At 38.2% G+C, this 20,947-nt stretch overlaps 1 protein-coding gene across 1 annotated transcript in view; it reads left to right on the top strand.

Annotated features, from left to right (window-relative positions):
• Positions 1-20,947, top strand: part of LOC126412049 (notchless protein homolog 1) — an 85,704-nt gene that overhangs the window by 40,620 nt on the left and 24,137 nt on the right. Inside the window, exons 4-9 of the mRNA XM_050081431.1 lie at positions 1,897-2,071; positions 9,706-9,898; positions 10,108-10,231; positions 10,310-10,441; positions 10,532-10,649; positions 15,271-15,374. Of these exons, the coding sequence (XP_049937388.1) occupies positions 1,897-2,071; positions 9,706-9,898; positions 10,108-10,231; positions 10,310-10,441; positions 10,532-10,649; positions 15,271-15,374 (846 nt within the window). The remainder of the gene's footprint in view (positions 1-1,896; positions 2,072-9,705; positions 9,899-10,107; positions 10,232-10,309; positions 10,442-10,531; positions 10,650-15,270; positions 15,375-20,947) is intronic.

Genomic DNA, 20,947 nt, shown 5'->3' with positions numbered 1-20,947 from the left:
TCACTAGAAACTGTTCTAAATTTACAAATCAGCCATGTTCGGGCAGACAAAAACTTTTATCCTATGCATGTTCAGGGATTTCAGCTACTCTCAATCTAATTGTTCCTGCTTATTTGGTCTTCCTACAAAACATATTGGACCTGTTCTTGGAAGCTGTGCCACAGAATGTCCTTCGGGAAGTGTAGTTTCAGCATGATGTGCACCACTTCACTTCTCACTTGCAGGTCAAAAACATCTCAACAGATGATTTGGTGAAAGATGGATAGATTGAGCTGGTCCCACCATGTTGTCGCCACAATTGCTGTATTTAACTACTATGGACTATTTCTTGTGGGGCCATGTGCAAAGCTTAATTTACAAGACTCCTGTAGAGACAGAGGAAGAATTGCTGGCTTAAGTTCTGGTCACTGCACTAGAAATTGAAGAGACGCCAGGTGGTATACCAGAACATGCTTTGCAGGTACGATGCCTGTAATAACGTTGGTGGTCGCCACATTGAGCTGCTGTTATAATGCGCCAGTAGTGTTCTGTACATACAGTATGCTGGGTTCCTTTTCATTTTGTAATGTGTAAGTGTTAAAACCAACAACTGTTCTTAGTGATACATGAATGTTTCATTATGTTTCATTACAAATTGTTACCTAATAATTGTACTGTGTCAAGCAGAAGTGGACGAGATGTACATCTGAATTGAAACTGTTGTAGAATGGAAACAGTACATTTCCAGACATAGATAACCATATGATTTAAGCTACTGTCTTACAGATATTCAATCATGATGACAAGGTTACAGACCGTTGAGTTGACAGTTCTCTTTTTCTTGTTCCACATTATTTCAGGTGAATTTAGAGTGCATTAGGGTCTAGTAACCACAATGTTTAGTCCCTTTAAACCAATCATCGTCATGATCAGAATCATTTACTATCATGCAAATATGGAATCAAGGGGTTCAGAGGGCCATACTTGATGCCATGCAGGATTTCAGTGGTCCCTTGTGTCTGATGATCAATTTTTCTCAACAGTGCACGATGATACAGCCACGTCATGTTAGTTGAGTCAGGAAATGGGCTCTTGTGCAGCAAGCTATGTATCCACATAGACAGTGGGATGATGTCTGGCACACCAGACTGTCAGTCCAGTGACCATTGTTGCATTGTCCCTGGACGTGGCAACACAGAGATATGTGCAGATAGTATAGTGACAGGTCAAACGGCATTACTGGACTGGGGTGGCATAATGTCACCTTTTCAGAAAAGTCCCATTTCTGCGTACAACATTGTGAAACATGTTTCCATGTATGGAGGCTCAGAGGAGAAAGAATGTTGTGAAATTGCATGCATTGTCATAGTTGTCATGTTCTTCAGATCTCTAACCAGTAAAAATTGTCTGGCCATTGGTTGCTGAAAGACTGGCACATAACCCCACACCAGCCGTAAACCCTGGCATAACAGCATGGAAGGACATACCTGTATATCATCCAAATTCAGTTTGACTTAATGCTTAGCTGGGTTAGAACTGTCATTGCTGCCAAGGTTGGCAGCTCTGTAAACTAAATTCTGTATCCTGTATAACTCCAAAGACTTCAGATTTAATCATATATTGTTTCTACCATTCTGTATACGCATAGATTGTAAAATTTTATAGTTTGCTTTTTTTGCTGGTGTTGCATTTTTAATGGCCAGCGGTATATTTAAATTTACCAGACATGAACAGTTGCGTGTGATTTGTGTGTGTGTGTGTGTGTGTGTGTGTGTGTGTGTGTGTTTTGTCAACATGTGTCATTACCATTTACTTGGTCACAGCTTACTTTTCTGAATTTTATTGGCATTACAGACACTTTATAATCATTTTACAGTCACTTCATACAATAAAACTGATTATTACATGCATTTACAGGACACAAAAACTGGGTTCTTTGCATTGCTTGGTCTCCAGATGGTCTACGTCTGGCCTCAGCATGTAAAAATGGGCACATCTGTTTGTGGGATCCACAGACAGGAAAGCAGGTTGGCCGAAATTTAATTGGACATAAGCAGTGGGTCACAGCACTTAGTTGGGAACCATACCACAGGTAAGCTAAGTAAGCTAACATTTTAACTTTCATTAGGTGTGTAAACAGCCATAATTCAGTGATGCCAGGTAGCCATCACCTTTTCTGTTTCTTAAAGTGAATAATTTCAGGGACTCTGTTCTTGTCAGTTGTGTAACACATGGTTTATAAATATATTTTCACCTTATCAGTCAAATGTTTCTTTCCTCACGGGAGACTTTTCTTTCAGCTCATCACATTTACTCTAGTAGTGTTCCAGTTCTTAAATAAACATCACAAATACTCTCCCACAGCACTTGTTATATCTTCATCCAATTATAGGTTTCGTGTTCTGAATTCAGACAAAGAGGGACAGTGTTTAGGTGCTCGGTTATGAATGGGCAGTAATTTGTATTGGGTTCACTGTACTCATTGTTGATGGCAAACTGCAGCTGTAATTTAAATTGGCAGCAAATGCTTTATACCTATGTATAACCTGCAAAATGTGCATTATCTGAATTAATGCAGCATGGATTCTATGAAGCACTTTAGTCACAGTGACTGCAGTGTCTAGCTGCAAGTGGTCCAGATGAAATAAATTGTTGATGGTGTACAGCAACCAGCCACAAATTGATTTTAGGTTACTTTATTCAAAAAGTATCATTACCGGTTTCGAATTGTTCACAATTTATCATGAAACGGTTTTCTTGCAATGAAACATATTCTCAAGAATGTTTGTATTTTCACAGTCACAAACGTTGCAGTGCATTGTAAACCACTTTTGTTCGGCCACAAAACAAATTTTCTTGCATGCCACATTTTAATTAAAAACATATGAAAAAAATATAGTCAACAGTTTATTTTATTTAACAGGCATGGTCCCCAATCATGTCTTTATTTGATAAATTGTCATGATCCAGATGATCCCGGAACACCTCCATCTGATGATGAGCCTGTAATGGCTTGAAAACAAGTTAATTGTACAGAAAATAAACCATACCAAAATTCAAAAACAGGGCTGGTTGCATAAATTCCGCATAAATTGCCAATTTTATTGGAGTTCATATAAGTGCGTTAGTCACAGTTGAAGTGGCAGCTAGTGCTAAGCACTTCTGGAACTTGACTTGGTCTGCATGGTAGTGTTACGCTTTCAGCCAGAGTTCTTCCTTTAAATGGTTGAAGAGTACTACATGACATCCTCCTCCTGCTCCTCATCCTGTTGCTTGACCCTTTGCAGTATCCCATAGCATAAAAAATTGAACCTTCTGTAATATCCAAGGGAGAGATATGTGATCAGCATCTGGCTAATTCAGAGATCAGCCTTGAAGATTGCAATGTATCCAAAACAATCACAAGCAAAAAAGTAACACCAGCAAAGGATGCAAAATGGAGCAGTGGAGTACTTAAAAAGTCATTAGTTCTTAAGTAACCAACTCAAGGTAGAATGCTAGCTGTCCTGCCTATTTCCTATGACAATCTTTAGGAAGAACAGATTTAAGTTGTTGTACATGATCTCATTTGGATTTCTTGATTTTCAGTCTTTCAGTCTTTATAGTTTTGGGAAGCAAACATCTCCAAGAATTTTCCTCGGACGCCTCAGTAATTCTTGCCACACCTCATTGAAAGAGCACGTGTAGTAAATAATACCATTTGGGCGGTACTGTAGCGCCGTCAGATCGGTAACTGTAGGCTCATTTTTTACAGCTCTTCCAGGTCTAATTGAACCTTACAGCCACAAACTTTTCTCTGCGTAGTTGATGAAAAAGGAATAATCTAGGTAATGGACTTTGTATGGCTGTGGCTTTTTTTTTCTTGCTTCTTTAGATATTATAGCGCATTGACTAGGAAGTGTAACTTCACGCCCTTTAAGCTTGTACTCAATGGATCTGTGAACTGAGTCACATTCCATCTGAGTATGGCCTTTCTCCAAAAACTTTTGTGTAATCAATACTCCAGTATCAATTGCTAATCTTAAAAGAGCAATTGATAACATCACATTTCTGTTCTGATATGTGCAGCCGTCAGAGTACAGAATGACGTGAACTCCTTAATCATTCTGGATAGGGTGTCCACAATGCATGATGCAAAACATGATGCAACCAAATCACCTTGCGTTTCATTGAACCAGTAACTGCATCACGACTTTCTAAATTATACATTGTAAAGTTATGAACTGCACTTGCACTTAAAAATGGAGCTACTTTCACGGCCTGTAAGTCCACGGTGTACACTGAGCAGAGCTTCTGTTGGGCTTCTTTCTTGTCAGCATCTTTTTGCATCCTTGCCTGCCCTTTCCATTCTGTGTGTTGCTTCCACACATCTTCACTCAAGTTACCAAGCCTGTAACTAAAACACATGTCGCACTGGTCTTTCTTGGGGGAAAGTAAGCTAATATTACCATCTTCTAAAATCAAGTTAAAGGTAGCCCGACTTAATGGTGAAACCTTCTCTGCATGACATTTTTCCACATAGTCCATACAGCTGTTGTTTGGATTGTAGAATAAGCTCAAGGTACAACTTCGAGGAGGATTTCCTGTAGTAATGCGATGGAAGTTTTAGAAGAGAGTCCAGGAATTCTTTCTTGAAGGTTCTCTCATCTTCCTCCTCAATCTGTTTGATTCGAGGTCGTGACGATTCTGTATCAGGACTCATTCCATGTGTGGAATTACCCAGCTAATAATGGACAGTCCATTCTTTAATCTGAAGAGTATTGAGAAATATCTTTTTGCTTACTTTGTTTCCCCAGCTCATTTTTCAAATGATAAATGAGCATCCCTTTTCTCCTGGATTCGCCAGTGTTCTTCCCTGGATGTTTGGTTGGAATTATGTCCACGAGGTTGATAACGTACACCTTCCTCTGATCCTACGACATTGTTTCCCAAAATATGTTAAATACTGCCTGCCTATTATCAGCAGAAAACTGATGACACTTCCTTTGAACAGATTTCTGGCACATCTTCGAAGTACATGTTGGACTTAATTTTTGTGCTTCTCTTGGAGTATCATGAGTGATTTTTACCAATTCGACTTCTTTTGTATACAATATACGCCTGTCCACGCAGTCTCAGAATTTAATTGGCATTTTTCTTCCAATCTTCAGGATGTGGTTTAGACTTCCTTTTCCTGTCACTGCTTATGTCACAATAAAATTCTTGGCCTTCACTGTCAGCATCATTATTGCTCCCGTGATCTTCCGATAATTTATCCAGAGTGTTTGGGAAACAGTGAGCACCATCGCATAGCAATGAGTGTGAAGTACTGTCGTCTCTAGTGGGAATTGTGACTGTGGTTTCATTTTGAGCATTGTTGGATACAGCGACATCAAGAATCTTAATATAAAACCTAAAATAATTATAAAATCAAAATATAAAATAATTAACTAATACGTAATCTTAAAGATAGCTGGTTTAAAGCGTACTATTATATTTAAAAAAAAGGCGAATTATAGGTTAACAACTTTGAAACTTATTCCTTAAAGAATAAATAAGTTAATATTTATACTGAAAAAATTAAATGAAAACAATCAACTGTAAAAAATTAAATTTTTTCTTAAGAAACTAGATATCCTTGGAAACGTTTAACATCTCATTTCTATAAATAATTTAACAATAATTATGATACATTAACTATAAATTATTTATAAATTAACCCAAATCGAGATAAGTAATATAAATACTAAAATTTTGATAAACCCTGATACAAAAGGTACAAAAAATAAAATCAACTTTAAAAAATTGTAAATAATATTTCATAAATGGAAAAAATATTTATAAATTAATTTAAACAGACAAAGATGAAGCTCAAATTCATGTATTTATGAGAATGACGGCATCAGTTATACTATTAACAATAATCTCAAGAAAAATTACCTGTGTCAGATGTTGCAGTGTAGTGGTTAATAAAAAAAGAAAAGAGAGAAGAAAAGAAAGAGAAAAAAGGTTGAAAATGTGGGAAGAAATCGTAAGTGAAAATGGTTTTTTTAAAAATCGTTAACAACCGTGAAAAAAGAAAACAATGAAATGCAAATCGGACTTCCTATTACAGAAAAGCTATAGTTGGGGTGGTCCTTGTGGCGTTTTTGAGCAAAAGTTAAACCAATTTCCACTACAAAAGTTACTGAAAAGAAACAGAGAATAACAGAATGCAACTGACAGGGGGAAGTGGCTTAGATGAGAGATCATCCTTTACCAGGTTAACTTGTCTTCTTTCGGGCGGCGTCCAGGTCTTCAAAAATCTCCTTCATTTCTGCGTGAAAAGTCTGCTCCGAAATCTTGCAATAGTCCAGGAATCACTAATTTATACCAATTAAAATCATCTTGATACTGTATGCAATTTAATTTACTTTGCTACTTCCATTCTCCGAATTTCTTAACAACTTGCACAACATGTCTACACATTAAAATCAGATCAAGACTAGCTAATAAGTTTTTTACGTCTTCATCAGATCACGTCTGCCTTCAGCTTCGGCTAACAAGAAACAATTAAGAAACGAATAGAAAACAAAAAAAAGTTACAATTTTAGTAGTTTCTCTGCCGTCGAGCGCTCATACCGCTGCGACGGGATATTTTTTATCTGAGGGAACGAATGTAGTGCGGCGAAATTCAAAGTCCCGCTACAGCAGAAACAGTAACCGAGAACCCCATAAACGAAATTAATCCTTCTTCGGTAAATGTAACTTCAGCGTTATGACTTTTTTCGCCTGTTGTTTGTTCTGCATTTACGGGAGATCATACTAGAAAGCGGACAGGCTGGATATCATTGGCAGAAATGAATAAAGCACAGAACAAGTGAAGTGGGGGCTTTCTGATTTATATCACAATAAGACAGTTGCAGTGCTACTAACATTCAAAGGTTAATAATAAAAACAATTTTCTTACCACTGTCAGTCACTCTCAGGAACGATTCTCCACTTTCATAAGCTGATTTCAGCTGAGAAACAATTTCTTCTTCAGTAAAAAGATTGTCATCTATATCGCTGTCCATATCACGAATGAAGCTACAAGCATGGAACCACTTTCGAGCACTGTTAAATACGTAACAATGTGCTGTGGCTGCGTGCACTTTATAATTCACGCGGTATTGTTTACAGTATCCATAGATTGCAGATATGCAGTATGTAATTCTCTACAGTTCTGCAGTATTGCCATCTATTTAATTTTTTCGTGGTAAATAATTAAAAATTTGGCATTATGGTTTAAGAGCAGATGCGCGTACGGTCAAAGACGTCATCTGACTGAAAAACGAAAAATCGGCAATTTGTCAGTTACGCGGTATTGTTTCTTCATCGACAATATGTAGCTTTTGCCCAGAGCCTTCTTCAGAAAAGAAAATGCACACACATTCACACAAGCAAGCAAGCACACCTCACACACACGACTGCCACTGCTGGCAGCTTGAACCTGCCCGAGCTGCCGGAGATGGCAGCCATGTGTTAGTGAGGTGTGCTTGCTTGTTTGAGTGAATGTATGTGTGCTTCCTTTGCTGAAGAAGGCTTTGGCTAAAGCTAAATGTGTAACAGTCTTTTCATTGTGTGTGTCTGCAATTCAACATTTCATCTTTACTGTGAGTAGCAATCTATTCTTTTCCATATGTTGTAGGAAAGTTGTTGTAGAATGTAAATACTTTAGAATTAAAGGAGATCACTCACTGAAATGCAGAAGTATTGAGTTGTTGATAGGCACATGCAGAAGAAGGCAGCACCATGTAGGGGCATAGGTTTGTGTGTGTGTGTGTGTGTGTGTGTGTGTGTGTGTGTGTGTGTGTGTGTCCTCTACATTGTCAAAGGATAGCTCCGAAAGCTAGTAAGTTTTCCTTCTTTTGTGTGTGTCTAGTCAACGTTCTAGCATTCTGCTTTTCAGTGTGTGGTCTCCTTTAATCTTAAAATATTACAACTTGGGGTTTCCGTAGTTGCATAAAATCATCGGATTTTCTTTGATAACTAGAAGACCTCATCACACGAAATGTTGGCAGTAATATTGTACCTATACAGCGCATTGACGACGACATTTCGTGAAACACTTTCCAGAAATAAAGGGGAGAGAGAGAAACAGATAATTTTAATTACTTTTGGAACTGTGATGTATTGGAAATAATTTCTGATAATGTAAGTAATGGAGAAAGCAAAGATACAACACTCGCACTTTGAAAGGAAAGGTATATTTATGCACAAAGAACAACCTTTGCAATTAAGTGATGGAATAATTTATCTGATATGCTAAGCAGTGTTCTGTGTTGATTTCCATTGACATTTTTTGCTGTGTTGCCATAGATTTGCAGTGCTGAACACTTTTTCTCTTCAATTCCTGGATATTCTTAATTTTTCATATTCTCAACTTTGCTAGCTGGGATATCATCTGGTAACAGAAGCCAACATCTCTCTCTCTCTCTCTCTCTCTCTCTCTCTCTCTCTCTCTCGCGCACACACACACACACACACACACACACACACACACACACACACAGTATAAATGAATGCTTTCACTTCTCGATTTTTTCTCTTTAATTTTCAATTTTGATGTGTATTGTTTGGTTACAAAATGATTTACCCAGAGACACCAAATTTGGCTTGGAACTGGTCTGTCATTCTTATTTTGTCTGGTTATGGATGCCTCAAAATCCTTTAAGCACAAACCAGAATATTTGTCAACACTGCCGCTACGGACTTTTTTCCCCCAGTCATCAAACTTTATCAAGCTTTTTCTCTCTCTTGCAGTCTTTTTCGATTGCGTATTAAACCTTAAATAGCGATGTGAATTAAATGAACTTTGATGACAGCAGTGCTTTGCTTATTAATATCTAATAACATATTTGGAGTAAGTAACATCTTATTGGCATCTTTAAGTTTACAGCACTGTGGAAATAATCGAGTAGGGAAACCGAAAATTCAGTCAGTTCTATACCAGGTCAGTAAACATTCGGAACCCTGTTGAAATTCCTCGTTCTTGGCCTAAGGGCAGGGTGATAGTGGTAGCAATTTGGCGCTAGCTTCCTACAAGGAGTTAAAATGTTTGAGGGATTTTGGTTGGGTTGTAGCCCAAGTAAACACACACATTTTTGTAGGGCCCGGTGTATTTCATACAGACGTCCACATAATAACAAATCGTACAGCGAACTGAACGAGCAAGATGGCGTGGACCATCAGGTTACAGAGTCGAAGAACATGCGATGGCGGAGATATGTTGTTTGTACTTGTCGACGCCACATGTTTGGCTGTTTTAAGTTCCCGTGTACTGTAGTATTGTGTTTCTGTTATGGGTGAGCATGGAATGAAGGAAGGGATAGGATGAATCACAATGCTGGCACGTAGGACTACTGTTCTGTTCTTGAGCAGCACTAGGGGTCTGTAGTGCTTTAACATCATCATCCAACAGGCACATCCAAATCAGTAGTGTTGTGTGCCCTCACTCGGTGTTGCACTGTGAAGATGTTTGAAATTTAACCCAGGATATTGACACATTGTCTGGTGATATAGATCTTTACTCTATCTCTTCACTTTGCCAGCCAAATACAGGTGATGAAATTTCTTGCACTACCAGGAATCCATCTGCCTTCTTCTGGGTCAATGCCACCACATCAGCATGTTTTAGTTTTCTTTACCCATGAGGTGAATGGACGAGTATGTGGAGATGTATTTATAAGTCTTTCTAGTACATATCCATTATTTTTCTGTTTACAGAAACAGTGAGTGTCGTCACTTAGCAAGCAGTTCAAAAGATGGTGACATCAGAATATGGGATGTTGTGTTGGGGCTTGTGGTCCTCACGCTTTCTAGTCATCAAAAATCTGTTACAGCATTAAGATGGGGAGGAACAGGGCTAATTTACAGTGCTTCACAGGATCGTACAATAAAAGTCTGGAGAGCTACAGATGTAAGTATTTTTTTTTTTTTTAATTTTACGCAGCCCCCCCCCCCCTGCCCCCCCTACTGCTCACACCTCTCCACCCATCCCACCAGTATATTTTCTTTTGCTGACTGAAGTTACATGAGCTATGAAAGTTGGTACTTTTGTCATGACTTGAACCTAAATACTTCATACTAGATCATAAAATAAAATTAACAGAACATATCTAATTTCAGGGTGTTCTGTGTCGTACTCTTGAAGGTCACGCTCATTGGGTCAATACATTAGCTCTGAGCACAGATTATGTGTTGCGCGCAGGACCTTTTGATCCAGTGAACAATACGTCTGTGACTTATAACAGTAAGTAACTCTTTGTAAGTATTTGACCTTAAAAATATTAAAAGACTTGTTGATTTGTTATTTTTGACTTTTTCAAAGAAACTGAAATGCAACAACAGGCACTGCAGAAGTATGAATCTGTTATCTCAAATGGAGGAGAACGTTTGGTATCTGGTTCAGATGACTTCACTCTTTTCTTGTGGCAGCCAGAAAGTAACAAGAAGCCAGTTGGTAATATATAATTTATAAGCTGTATTTACTTCTGACATGTGATTCTGTGATTCCACAAAATAGTTATTTGATAAAAGGACTCTGTTTCAGCTCGGATGACAGGACATCAACAACTTATTAATGATGTGAAGTTTTCACCAGATGCAAGGATAATTGCTTCTGCTTCTTTTGACAAATCAATAAAGTTGTGGGATGGGCTCACCGGAAAGTATGTATATCATCTTCACTGTTACTCCAAGTTACATTTCATAGATTTTGTCCACTGATCTCTAATGTTGAGATATTTTGGAACTTTATCATTGTTTAAGAACTGAGGGAAATCAAAACTTCACCCTGTTAAGTTTGTGTGCTCTTTTCCTTATAATTCAAATTGTTTTACCAATATTGGATGTGGAAATGTGTACTAATTGACTGCTGAAGCAAACAACTATAAGGTGGTTGACAGATCCACAAATTAAAAAGAATTGTGTATCTATCATTTAGCTATTCTGTTCTCAGGATAAAGAAGGTGAAATATTTGAAGGCAGAAAAAGTTTCATCAGACTTACAGTAAAGGGAGAGAAATTCTGTAGAGATATCAAACAACATGAGACTAAAACCAGAGATTAAAATTAGAGTTGAATAATTATAAACTGCTGATAATCACAATAGACAGACAGAAAATGAGAAACCATGGTTCCTAACACAGAATAGATTATTACAAAAAAAGTGAGGTAGCAATGCCAGTATAAAATTCATTCAGCCATAATGTGACATGTCGCTTGCCTTTGTTTTGTATGTTTTGTTAATGATATTGCAGTGTGCATTAGTGACATGATGCAGAAACAGATATAGAGAATTGAATAGAGGTTTGGTAGAGGGCAGGCTATTTGCGGAGGACTGAGAAATTCTGAAGTCCAATTGTCAGTTTTTCCCAACGTATATTATGAAGGAAAAGTTCTCAGGTGAATGACTGAATGGCATTGGCGCAAGCAAGCTCGGTATTCAGTTAAAACACAGAATTGATGGACTGTCCATTAATGTGTGTGATGATAAATTGCTCTTTTGGAGAATAAGTGTTCATGTCTGCTGTAAAATTTCTGACAGTTTGTCTGAGAAATTTTTGTACAATTTTGGAAGTGGAAATTTCAGAGAATGATGTGGAAGTCCTATCATTAAAAAAATTACACACGCACGTGCTACCATGCGCGCCCGCGCGCACACACACACACACACACACACACACACACACACACACACACACACACACACACGAAAACTATACAATAGCCACAGTTCTCTTCAGATTAAATCCATCAAACAATACTTTATTCACTTTAATTCCTCTTATTAAGCATATAACAATGCCAGCCTGGTGTCCATTTACATTTGTTTCATTTCTTTCTGCTTCTGCATTGTCTTCTCTAACCATTTCTGATGCTTCAGCTATTTTTATTTCTTTCATTCACAGTTTTTATCTACTCTTTAAGATTATTTGTTGCTGTTCTCAAGGCTGATACACCATTTCTTTTCTACCTTTTCAGTTGTTTCTTCTATATATTGCTTATATTTTACTACCTGCATCTGTCTGCAAGATAGCAAACACGTGTGGAGACACACTAAATACGGAGGTAGCCAGTAAAGATCCTGTTGGTGGAAGGAATTTTTCACACCAATATTTATCAAGCAACTGGAGAAGTAGTTTTGCAGTGAGGTTCTTGTTAAACAGACTTGACGCCAAAGTCCTGGAAAAAGGACAAATCTCTCCACAGTGTAAAGAGGGGACTTGTGCCATTGTTGATAGCAGTTTGTGTGTCAACTTTTATCTCCTTAGTGCCGTTCAAGTAGAGTGGACTATCTGCTAGCATTAGGATTCATTATCTTGTTGCCCTCCCATTGCCGTCAACAACATAAATGCAGCATTCCACTCCATTCCACATACACTTGAGTCATTTACACTACACAGATACATTTTAGACACTTGAGGTAGAAATCACAAAGTGACGTGTAAAAGGGCTTAAATCAGGTTTCCTTATTCATCAATAACACTGTTCTCTGAATATCCAGCCCATTTATTGTCATTAACAGGTAAACAATGCTATGTGGCAGAGTAAGCTTAATTTCCAGGGCAAACTGGTGCCACCTAGTTTAGTATTAATAGAGTACTTTTGCTCTTCTTTGATGCTGAACAATCATTGGTTTACAATTTTACTGTTTATTACCTCCCTTATTCCGCTCCTTTGTGACAACAACTCTCTCCACCCTCTCCCCTCCTCACCCCTCCTGTGGGTTTTACCCTGTCCCCATGAAATGTTTTCTTTGTTACCACATTAATACACCACCATAACTCCAAATTATAAATGTTTCCAGCCCAGAAACATTCGTAAAATAAAATTGTTCATCAATGTAATAAATTGGTCTCTGTTGTAACAAACGCCCTCACAAACTGTATCGGTTTGAAAGTTTCTTGTATTTATAACTAAACTTTTTGACAATTGCTAAGGAACAGACTCTGTTGGACGGAAATAATCCAGGCAATACAGGTGGAGTGGTATATTTATAACAAAAAGTTGTACAGATTTCACCACATGGGAAAGCAGAATAACAGACACAAATAACATTATAGTTTGACACAGGTCAGGTTCCCAACATAAAAGTCAATATTGGACTTTCAGTAAGGAATATGCACTCCTTCAGCACTGATGCACATTTTACACTTCTTACTCATGCTGGGCACCAGACTGTTGAGAAATCCTCGGAGGGTGTTGTCCCACTCCTCTCTCAGGGTGGTTTTTAGTTCCTGCGTGGTTCAGGGAGAGGGTTTTCATTGGGAAACATTTCTGCCTAGAGCACCCCAACCATTCTGTATAGGGTTTAGGTCCAGTGAGCATTCAGGCCATTCCATATGTTCAGTATCTTCACTTTCCAGTGACCTCGGCAGCACAGCGGTCCTGTGTGGGTGGGCATTGTCATCCATAAACAGAAATTTGGGACCTGTCACACACCTAAACAGACAAACGTGATCCAGAATAATTTTTTCTGTAGTGCGACTGTGCTGTCACAGTACCTCGCACAAAGATATGCAATGGTGTTTGGCCATTGGGCATGATGCCTGCCCACACCATAATGCCTAGGCCATTCTGATGATCCTCGTGAAAATTCTGTGGTGTGCAAAGTGTTCTCCTCTCTCTCTCTCTCTCTCTCTCTCTCTCTCTCTCTCTCTCCATATTAACTGGTGGCCAGAATCACTTGCTACAGTGAAGCAGGATTCATCATAGATCATCACTCTGGACCACTGTTGGTGACCACAACCAAAATGCTCCCTAGCCGTGCGGGATTGGCCGAGTGGTCTGAGGTGCTGCAGTCATGGACTGTGTGGCTGGTCCCGGTGGAGGTTCATGTCCTGCCTTGGGCGTGGGTGTGTGTGTTTGTCCTTGGGATAATTTAGGTTAAGTAGTGTGTAAGCTTAGGGACTGATGACCTTAGTAGTTAAGTCCCATAAGATTTCACACACATTTGAACATTTTTTTTGAAAATGCTCCCTACATCAATGATCTTTCTTGATGATGGCATGGTTGTAGTGGGATGCATGATGCATGTAACAGACTTCCAACATACAGACCAGCTTGGTTTAATCACCATGAAATGGTTCTGGCAGACATGCATGTACTGGTAGTGGTTATAAGGTTTGCAATGATCTGCCTATGAATGAGATGTCTGTGACCACCAGCATGCTTTTGCATAGCATTTACACCTTTAGCAGCATTTTTTAATCATGAGATGACACTTTTGGACATAACTGTTATTGTGGACACATTAGTGATGGCTTTGAGCCATACAACTGCTTGTCCACAATCATAACCACGCAAGTGATGTCTTTCAGACACGTTTCCATGCCATTCGGAGTGTTGTGCTGATCAGTTTTACAATATTTGGCAAACATTGTACTACATGAACTGTCCAATGCATATAGAGCGTTTGTGCACAGGCATCAAAGCAGTTAACACATCTCACCCTCTACATTTCGTTTTATTATAATTGGTCGATTGTTCTGTAGCAGTTGTTGATTGTTCTGTAGCAAGTGACAGTTGATTGATCCTTACCAAGTGTCAAGCAGTGTAGTTTTTGACAACCAGGCACAGTACAAATTAGAAAAAAATATTACGTAGTTTGTGTGCTGGTAGTCTACATTAGATGCTACATTTAAAGTAAATATTGGACTATAGGGCTATTTTGTGAACTGTGTCATCATGGTTGACCAGTAGCTGAATGTCAAAAATGTGCACAAACAGTAAGAGCATGTAACTTTGGGAAAGTGTTGTTTGTCTTTACTGTGATATCATAACTGTGCACCTTGACTACTGGCCGTAGTGTGGAGCAGTCTTGAAATCACAAGGCTGTGTGTGTTCTTTTGACATCACTGTGTGCAATATACACAGGGAAAAGATTAGTGTGTGGGAAACTGGTTGGACTCTGGAAAGGCAGGATCTTCATGACATCAAATTTCTGTGTCAAAAGAGGAAAAATTTAGTATCATTGTGCAGGTGATATCTCTACTCACAGAAGTTGGAGATATTGTCAGATTTTAAAAGTGAACACTTGCCTCAGTAGTGATCATTTCTGTATTGATGGTCCGTGTAGAAACTTAAGTTTTATTGACTGGCACATTTTCAGAAGTTTTCACTGACCTTAGATTACATTCCTGTTAGTTAACTGGTGTACTTCAAAATCTCAGGAAACAGAATTGTTTATTCATAAATCATGTATGTCAAAGTACTCTTGATACTTAATAATCCCACTACCCAGCAAACCATACAATCTATTGCATTCAAGCATGATTTTTGTAACAGATATTTGACATCTCTGAGAGGACATGTGCAGGCAGTTTATCAGGTGGCGTGGGCAGCAGATTCGAGGCTGTTGGTCAGTGGAAGTGCTGACTCTACTCTGAAAGGTTTGTGGCTTTTTAATAACTTTTTGATTGTTGTCTGACTATACTGCTTAATGCTATTTATGCGGATGCCGTCTAATTTTGATCAGTTAGAAAGAAAGCATCTACTTTAAAAAAAGGCTCCTACCTCCTCATTTATACCAAATAGCTGCTGTTTGTCTGATATTAAAATAATATTCAAAGTCTTAGTGCAATTTGCAGACTAATGTTCTTCTAATAATTATTTGAGATTATACTTGGGCATAGTAACTTTATGTAGTGAACACAGTTATAATGAAGGGCTTAAAATTATTGAGAAGCTGCCACTAATGTGTAAAAATATTGATATAAAAAATTCAAATCACCAAGACACAAAAACTACTCTGAATAATGTTTGGAGAATTTTATGAAAGGGTAAAACTGTCATTTACTGTTTTCAAGAAGGATCAGAAACTGAGATACTGCACGAAATGTATTTACGGATTAGACTGATAATCTGTGAAAAGTAAAGGCAGCAGTAAGGGCAACATTGTATTCATGTAGCATGTTGGCATCCCATCAGATACATTTTCGGAGAATGTCGAGGAGAGAGTATTTCACTTGGAAGGAATGACTGTTTCAAGAGTGAAGAAGTATAGCAGTTTGTTGGTGTATTTGTCATGTGCTTCAAACATGCATTAGGAAATTGTGGGAGCCACTAGCTTCATTATCAGTGACTTCATTTTTTTAGCAAAGCCTGCATTCTATGTTGATTGTAGCCGGTAAGCTAAGTTGACCAGTACTACATGGCAACTGTTCTGCAGTAACAAGATAATACAGTAGACAACAGAGTTGAGATTCTCTCTCTCTCTATATTAAAAAAAAAAATTAAAAAAATAAAAAGAAATTAAAAAAAAAAACATATCACTCTTTTTCTTCATGATGAGAACAGGACTGTCTTCTCCCATAACAGGAAAATGGTCCGCAATAGCTGTGTTCTCCATGACAGCGCAGCTCCATTGCATTGTATCAAGCACTCTCATTTAAGGATACGCAACATAACATGTCAATTCACAACACACACTTGTATTATTAATACAACCTATGATATTTGTTTGTTCATTTCCGAAAGGCAGAATTCTGTCACACACACACACACACACACACACACACACACACACACACACACACGGCTACTGTCTCAGGCAACTGGTTTCAGTTTTGTGTGTGTGTGTGTGTGTGTGTGTGTGTGTGTGTGTGTGTGTGTGTCACACAACTGAAACCAGTTGCCTGAGACGGCAGCCCTGTGTGTGTGTGTGTGTGTGTGTGTGTGTGTGTGTGTGTGTGTGTGTGTCACACACAACTGAAACCAGTTGCCTGAGACTGTAGCCGTGTGTGTGTGTGTGTGTGTGTGTGTGTGTGTGTGTGTACAGGCCAATGGCCAAAAGCTGTAATTGTGAAAGTCTCTTTGTTGTGCCTATCTGTGACTCAGCATCTCCACTATATGGTGAGTAGCAACTTCCTTCTCATAATATTGTTACATTCCATCCTGGATTTTCCATTGTTTTATTTTCACTGTCAGTCATCCTGTTTTATTCTGCTTCATCATTGACCTGAGGTGGTGATCTTTATTATCTCTGAGTAATCTCATTCCGTTCAATTATTCCTTCCCTTTCACAATCTTCTTTTTCACAGGTGAAGCAACCTCTTGTTCCAAAATATAGAATTTTTATTTATTTGGCTTTTAGAACTTCTTTGACTGTATTTTACAGTATTTTCATTTTGGTGGTGATAAATATATGATTACCCTCATAAAAACACACAAATATGTTCTGTGTGTGTGTATATTTTTTCTGATAGAGGGCTGTTTCTCAGAAAATTAGAGAAACAAAATACTTCCGCCTGTTTCATTCATTCATTCATAATTAATCATGTTCTGTAGTCTCCATCAAAAAGGAAAATCTTCATGGATGTGGAATGGGTCAAGCTATACTCACTGTACTGCGTAATGCTATTTGTGTACAATCCAATTCTAATAAAGTAGAAAGAAAGCAGCTACTTTAAAAAAAAAGGCTCCTACCTCCTCATTTGTGCCAAATAGCTGCTTTTTGTCTGCTATTTGTAGCCTAGTATTTACTTGATTAAACTGGTGTTTTTTTTTTTTTAAAGATGATCTGTAAATACCTCCTCCTGGGATTTGAGTTATCTACCCTACCATTGTAAACGTCTGTAATCACTCTCCGCTGCCAGAGGAAGGAACTATAGTTCCCAGAGCTAAGGTAGTGTTAAACTTTACTTTTGTGTGTTTTTATCAGCAGTACTAAGTATTTTGCTTCCTGAAACACAGGTACTGATCAGCAATTCTGTCTTATAATTTATTAAGCGTTTTACAGCTGGTGAGGACAGTAAACAGGGATGTTTCAGTACTAGGGCATAAAGTCTTTGCAGATTTCTTTCTGTGTACTCAGTTGGATAGGAACTCTGCCTTGCAGATAGGCACTTGCATCATTATCATTGATCCAATGTGCAACTGGTGCTTCAGTGACCACAAGGACCAGTAATAGGTAGATCACAGAAAGAGGCCTGAGCTCACAGTGCCTCGTGCACCATCTATCATTGACCTCTGTACACGAACAAGTCTGTGTGCAGTGTTGTCCGGCACATTTTGTTTGGAGTCTCATTGAATTGAGTAGAATTATCTTCAGTGATGAGTTCCGCTTCAAATTGAAGCCCGGTGACCATCAGAGACCTGTCTGGAGATGCCCCAGAAAGCTGTTGGATGTCAAGCTGACTGTTGCCTGCCATACAGTCTGACAGCCAGGGGCAACATTTCGAGAATCCTTTCATTTATAGCAGGACCCCTTTGGTTGTTATCAACGACACTCTTACAATACAGCAGTACATCAATGACATATTCTACACCCTGTTTTGCTGCCCTTGCTGGCAAGCCACGCTGGGCTTACATTTCAGCAAGATAATGCCCGCCCGCACATTGCATGGGCTTCTACTGCCAAACCCTACCTTGGCAAGGTCACTGGCCCTCTCCCCAAAGAGAATGTTTGGAGCATTATGGGCAGGGCCCTCCAACCAGCTCAGGATTCTGACGATCTGACACATCAATTGGACAGAATTTAGCATGGTGTTCCCCAGGACGACGTCCAACAACCCTATCAGTGTCAAGCTGAATAACTGTTTGCATAAGGGTTAGAGGGGAACCAACTCGTTATTGACTTGGTCAATTTCTGAAGCTCTGTCTCTTGAATAAATCATCCAATTTTTCTGAAATTGTAATCATTTGTTTGTGTGCATGTACACATAAATGAAATCTACTGATTTCTATCAGATTCAGATAATTCCTCCATAATTTGTCATTTCTTTTTATCTTAGAGTGTGAATAGCGGCATATAGGGGGGTGGGCAAAATAATATAATGAAAGTTATTAATAATTGCTGCTTGAATGGGAAGGTACACATATAAAGGGTGAACTTTAACTGGTACTAATATCAACAGACCTTCAACATAATACATATCAATATTTGTCACTTAAATTTGCATACTTCTTCACGGTAATTCGATTGCGCATAGCCTTGCTTATGACAAGGCTGATATATGATTGACCCTCTGCTGCTCATGCAAATTTCTCTTGTCTGCTTCGATCCTCTTTATGCAGGATTCTCGGTGCAGGCGAAATAATGAACGCAATTGTAATACACATTTTTAAACAATACTGGCACAACGGAACTAGGCATACGTCTGACCGCTACCACTTATAGAAACAAAAAGGTCAATATACAGAAATTAATCAGTTGAAGAGCACCTCTCTTCGTCTTCTTCTTCTTTTCACAACAGTTTCGCTGGTACAAAATAACTTGTTACTTTACTGTTGTTTATATTTGGCTTACTTGTATAAAAAGAAAAGAACAAAGAAAAAAAAAAGATCCATTACAAATGTATAAGTGTTTGTGAGATTAGACTTAAATTGTTTGCTGTGAACCATCCATAAGCCTGTTTTAGCTATCATTTGAGCTGCGTTTACTAAGGTTGAGAGAGTGTGTCGTCAGCAAGCATAAGTTTTTGAACTCTTCTTTAAAATCACAGGGTGATCATTTCTGCAGGTTAAGAATAAATGTGGTCTCAATAGCAATTCTTGTGGAACCTCACATGTTGTATCCTTCCATTCTGAGGTTATTTTCATAGTTGTGAGACAGACTTTCAAACTGCACTGAACAGATATTTGAAAGTTGTGCAGCATTAGTTGAATTTAGGGAAACTAAACTTCTAATTGTTGTTGTTTATAGGTCCCCTAACTCAGACTTCAGGGCATTTTTTGCTCAAGCTAGAGAGGGTTCTTGATTCACTTTGTAGAAAGTACCAGAAAGTAGTTACATGTGGTGACTTCAATATAAATTTTCTATATGATTGTGCAAGAAAAAGGATGTTAGTAGATCTCTTAAATTCATATGATCTGATGCAAACTGTGTTTTTTCCAACTAGGGTGCAGGGGAACAGTAGCACAGTCATAAACAATATTTTTATTCATTCCTCATTACTAGTTGGGCATTCTGTTAGTAAAAGTGTGAATGGCCTTTCAGACCATGATGCACAAATTTTAACTCAAAGTAAAGACTTTTGTACTCAAACCTATGTCATATTTAATTACAAAATAAGTAGGAAAGTTAATCCAACAGCAATAGAGAGTTTTTTAAAACTTGTTAAGGAACAAGAGTGGCAGGATGTTTATAGTGCCTATAATATAGATGGCTCAAAATGGCTCTGAGCACTGTGGGACTTAACTGCTGAGGTCATCAGTCCCCTAGAACTTAGAACTACTTAAACCTAACTAACCTAAGGACATCACACACATCCATGCCCGAGGCAGGATTCAAACCTGCTTTCCATAATACATTTCTCATGCTCTTTGAGAGTTGCCTTCCATTAGAACATTCGAAACGGGGTACTAGCAGTAATGGACAGCCCGGGTGGCTGACTAGTGGAATAAGGATATCATATAGAACAAAGTGGGGATTATATCAAAATGTTAGAAGTAGTCACAATCAAGCTACAGTAGCCCATTACAAACAGTATTGTAAGGTACTTAAAAATGTTATTAGTAAGGCAAAGAGTATGTTGTATGCAAATAGAATAGTTAATTCACAGGATAAAATTAAAACCATATGGTCAGTTGTGAAGGAAGTGTCTCATTAGCAGCACAAGGTCGATGATATAAAGTCAGTTCGCAGTAAAAATATTTCTGTTACTGATAAATCAGATTTATGTACATATTTAACAATCATTTTCTGAGCATTGCTGGTGAATTAAATAAAAATTTAGTTTCTACAGGAAATCATATATGCCTTTCCAAGATTGATGTCTGAAATACTCCTCTGTGATACAGACAAGAGGGAGATTGAGTCAATAATTACATCACTGAAAACTAAGGACTCTCCTGGTTATGATGGAGTGCCCAGCAGAATATTAAAGTACTGTGCTGCTCATGTTAGCCCTGTATTTAGCCATATTTGTAATTTTTCCTTTAGGAATGGTCAGTTTCCTGAGCGATTAAAGTACTCAGTAGTAAAGCTGCTTTATAAAAAGGGAGAAAGGGATAATGTCGATAA

This window comes from Schistocerca serialis, chromosome 1 (assembly GCF_023864345.2).
Source record: "Schistocerca serialis cubense isolate TAMUIC-IGC-003099 chromosome 1, iqSchSeri2.2, whole genome shotgun sequence".
NCBI classification, from domain to species: domain Eukaryota; kingdom Metazoa; phylum Arthropoda; class Insecta; order Orthoptera; family Acrididae; genus Schistocerca; species Schistocerca serialis.
Note: the sequence above shows the minus strand (reverse complement) of the source record. Positions and strands in the feature narration are given on the sequence as shown.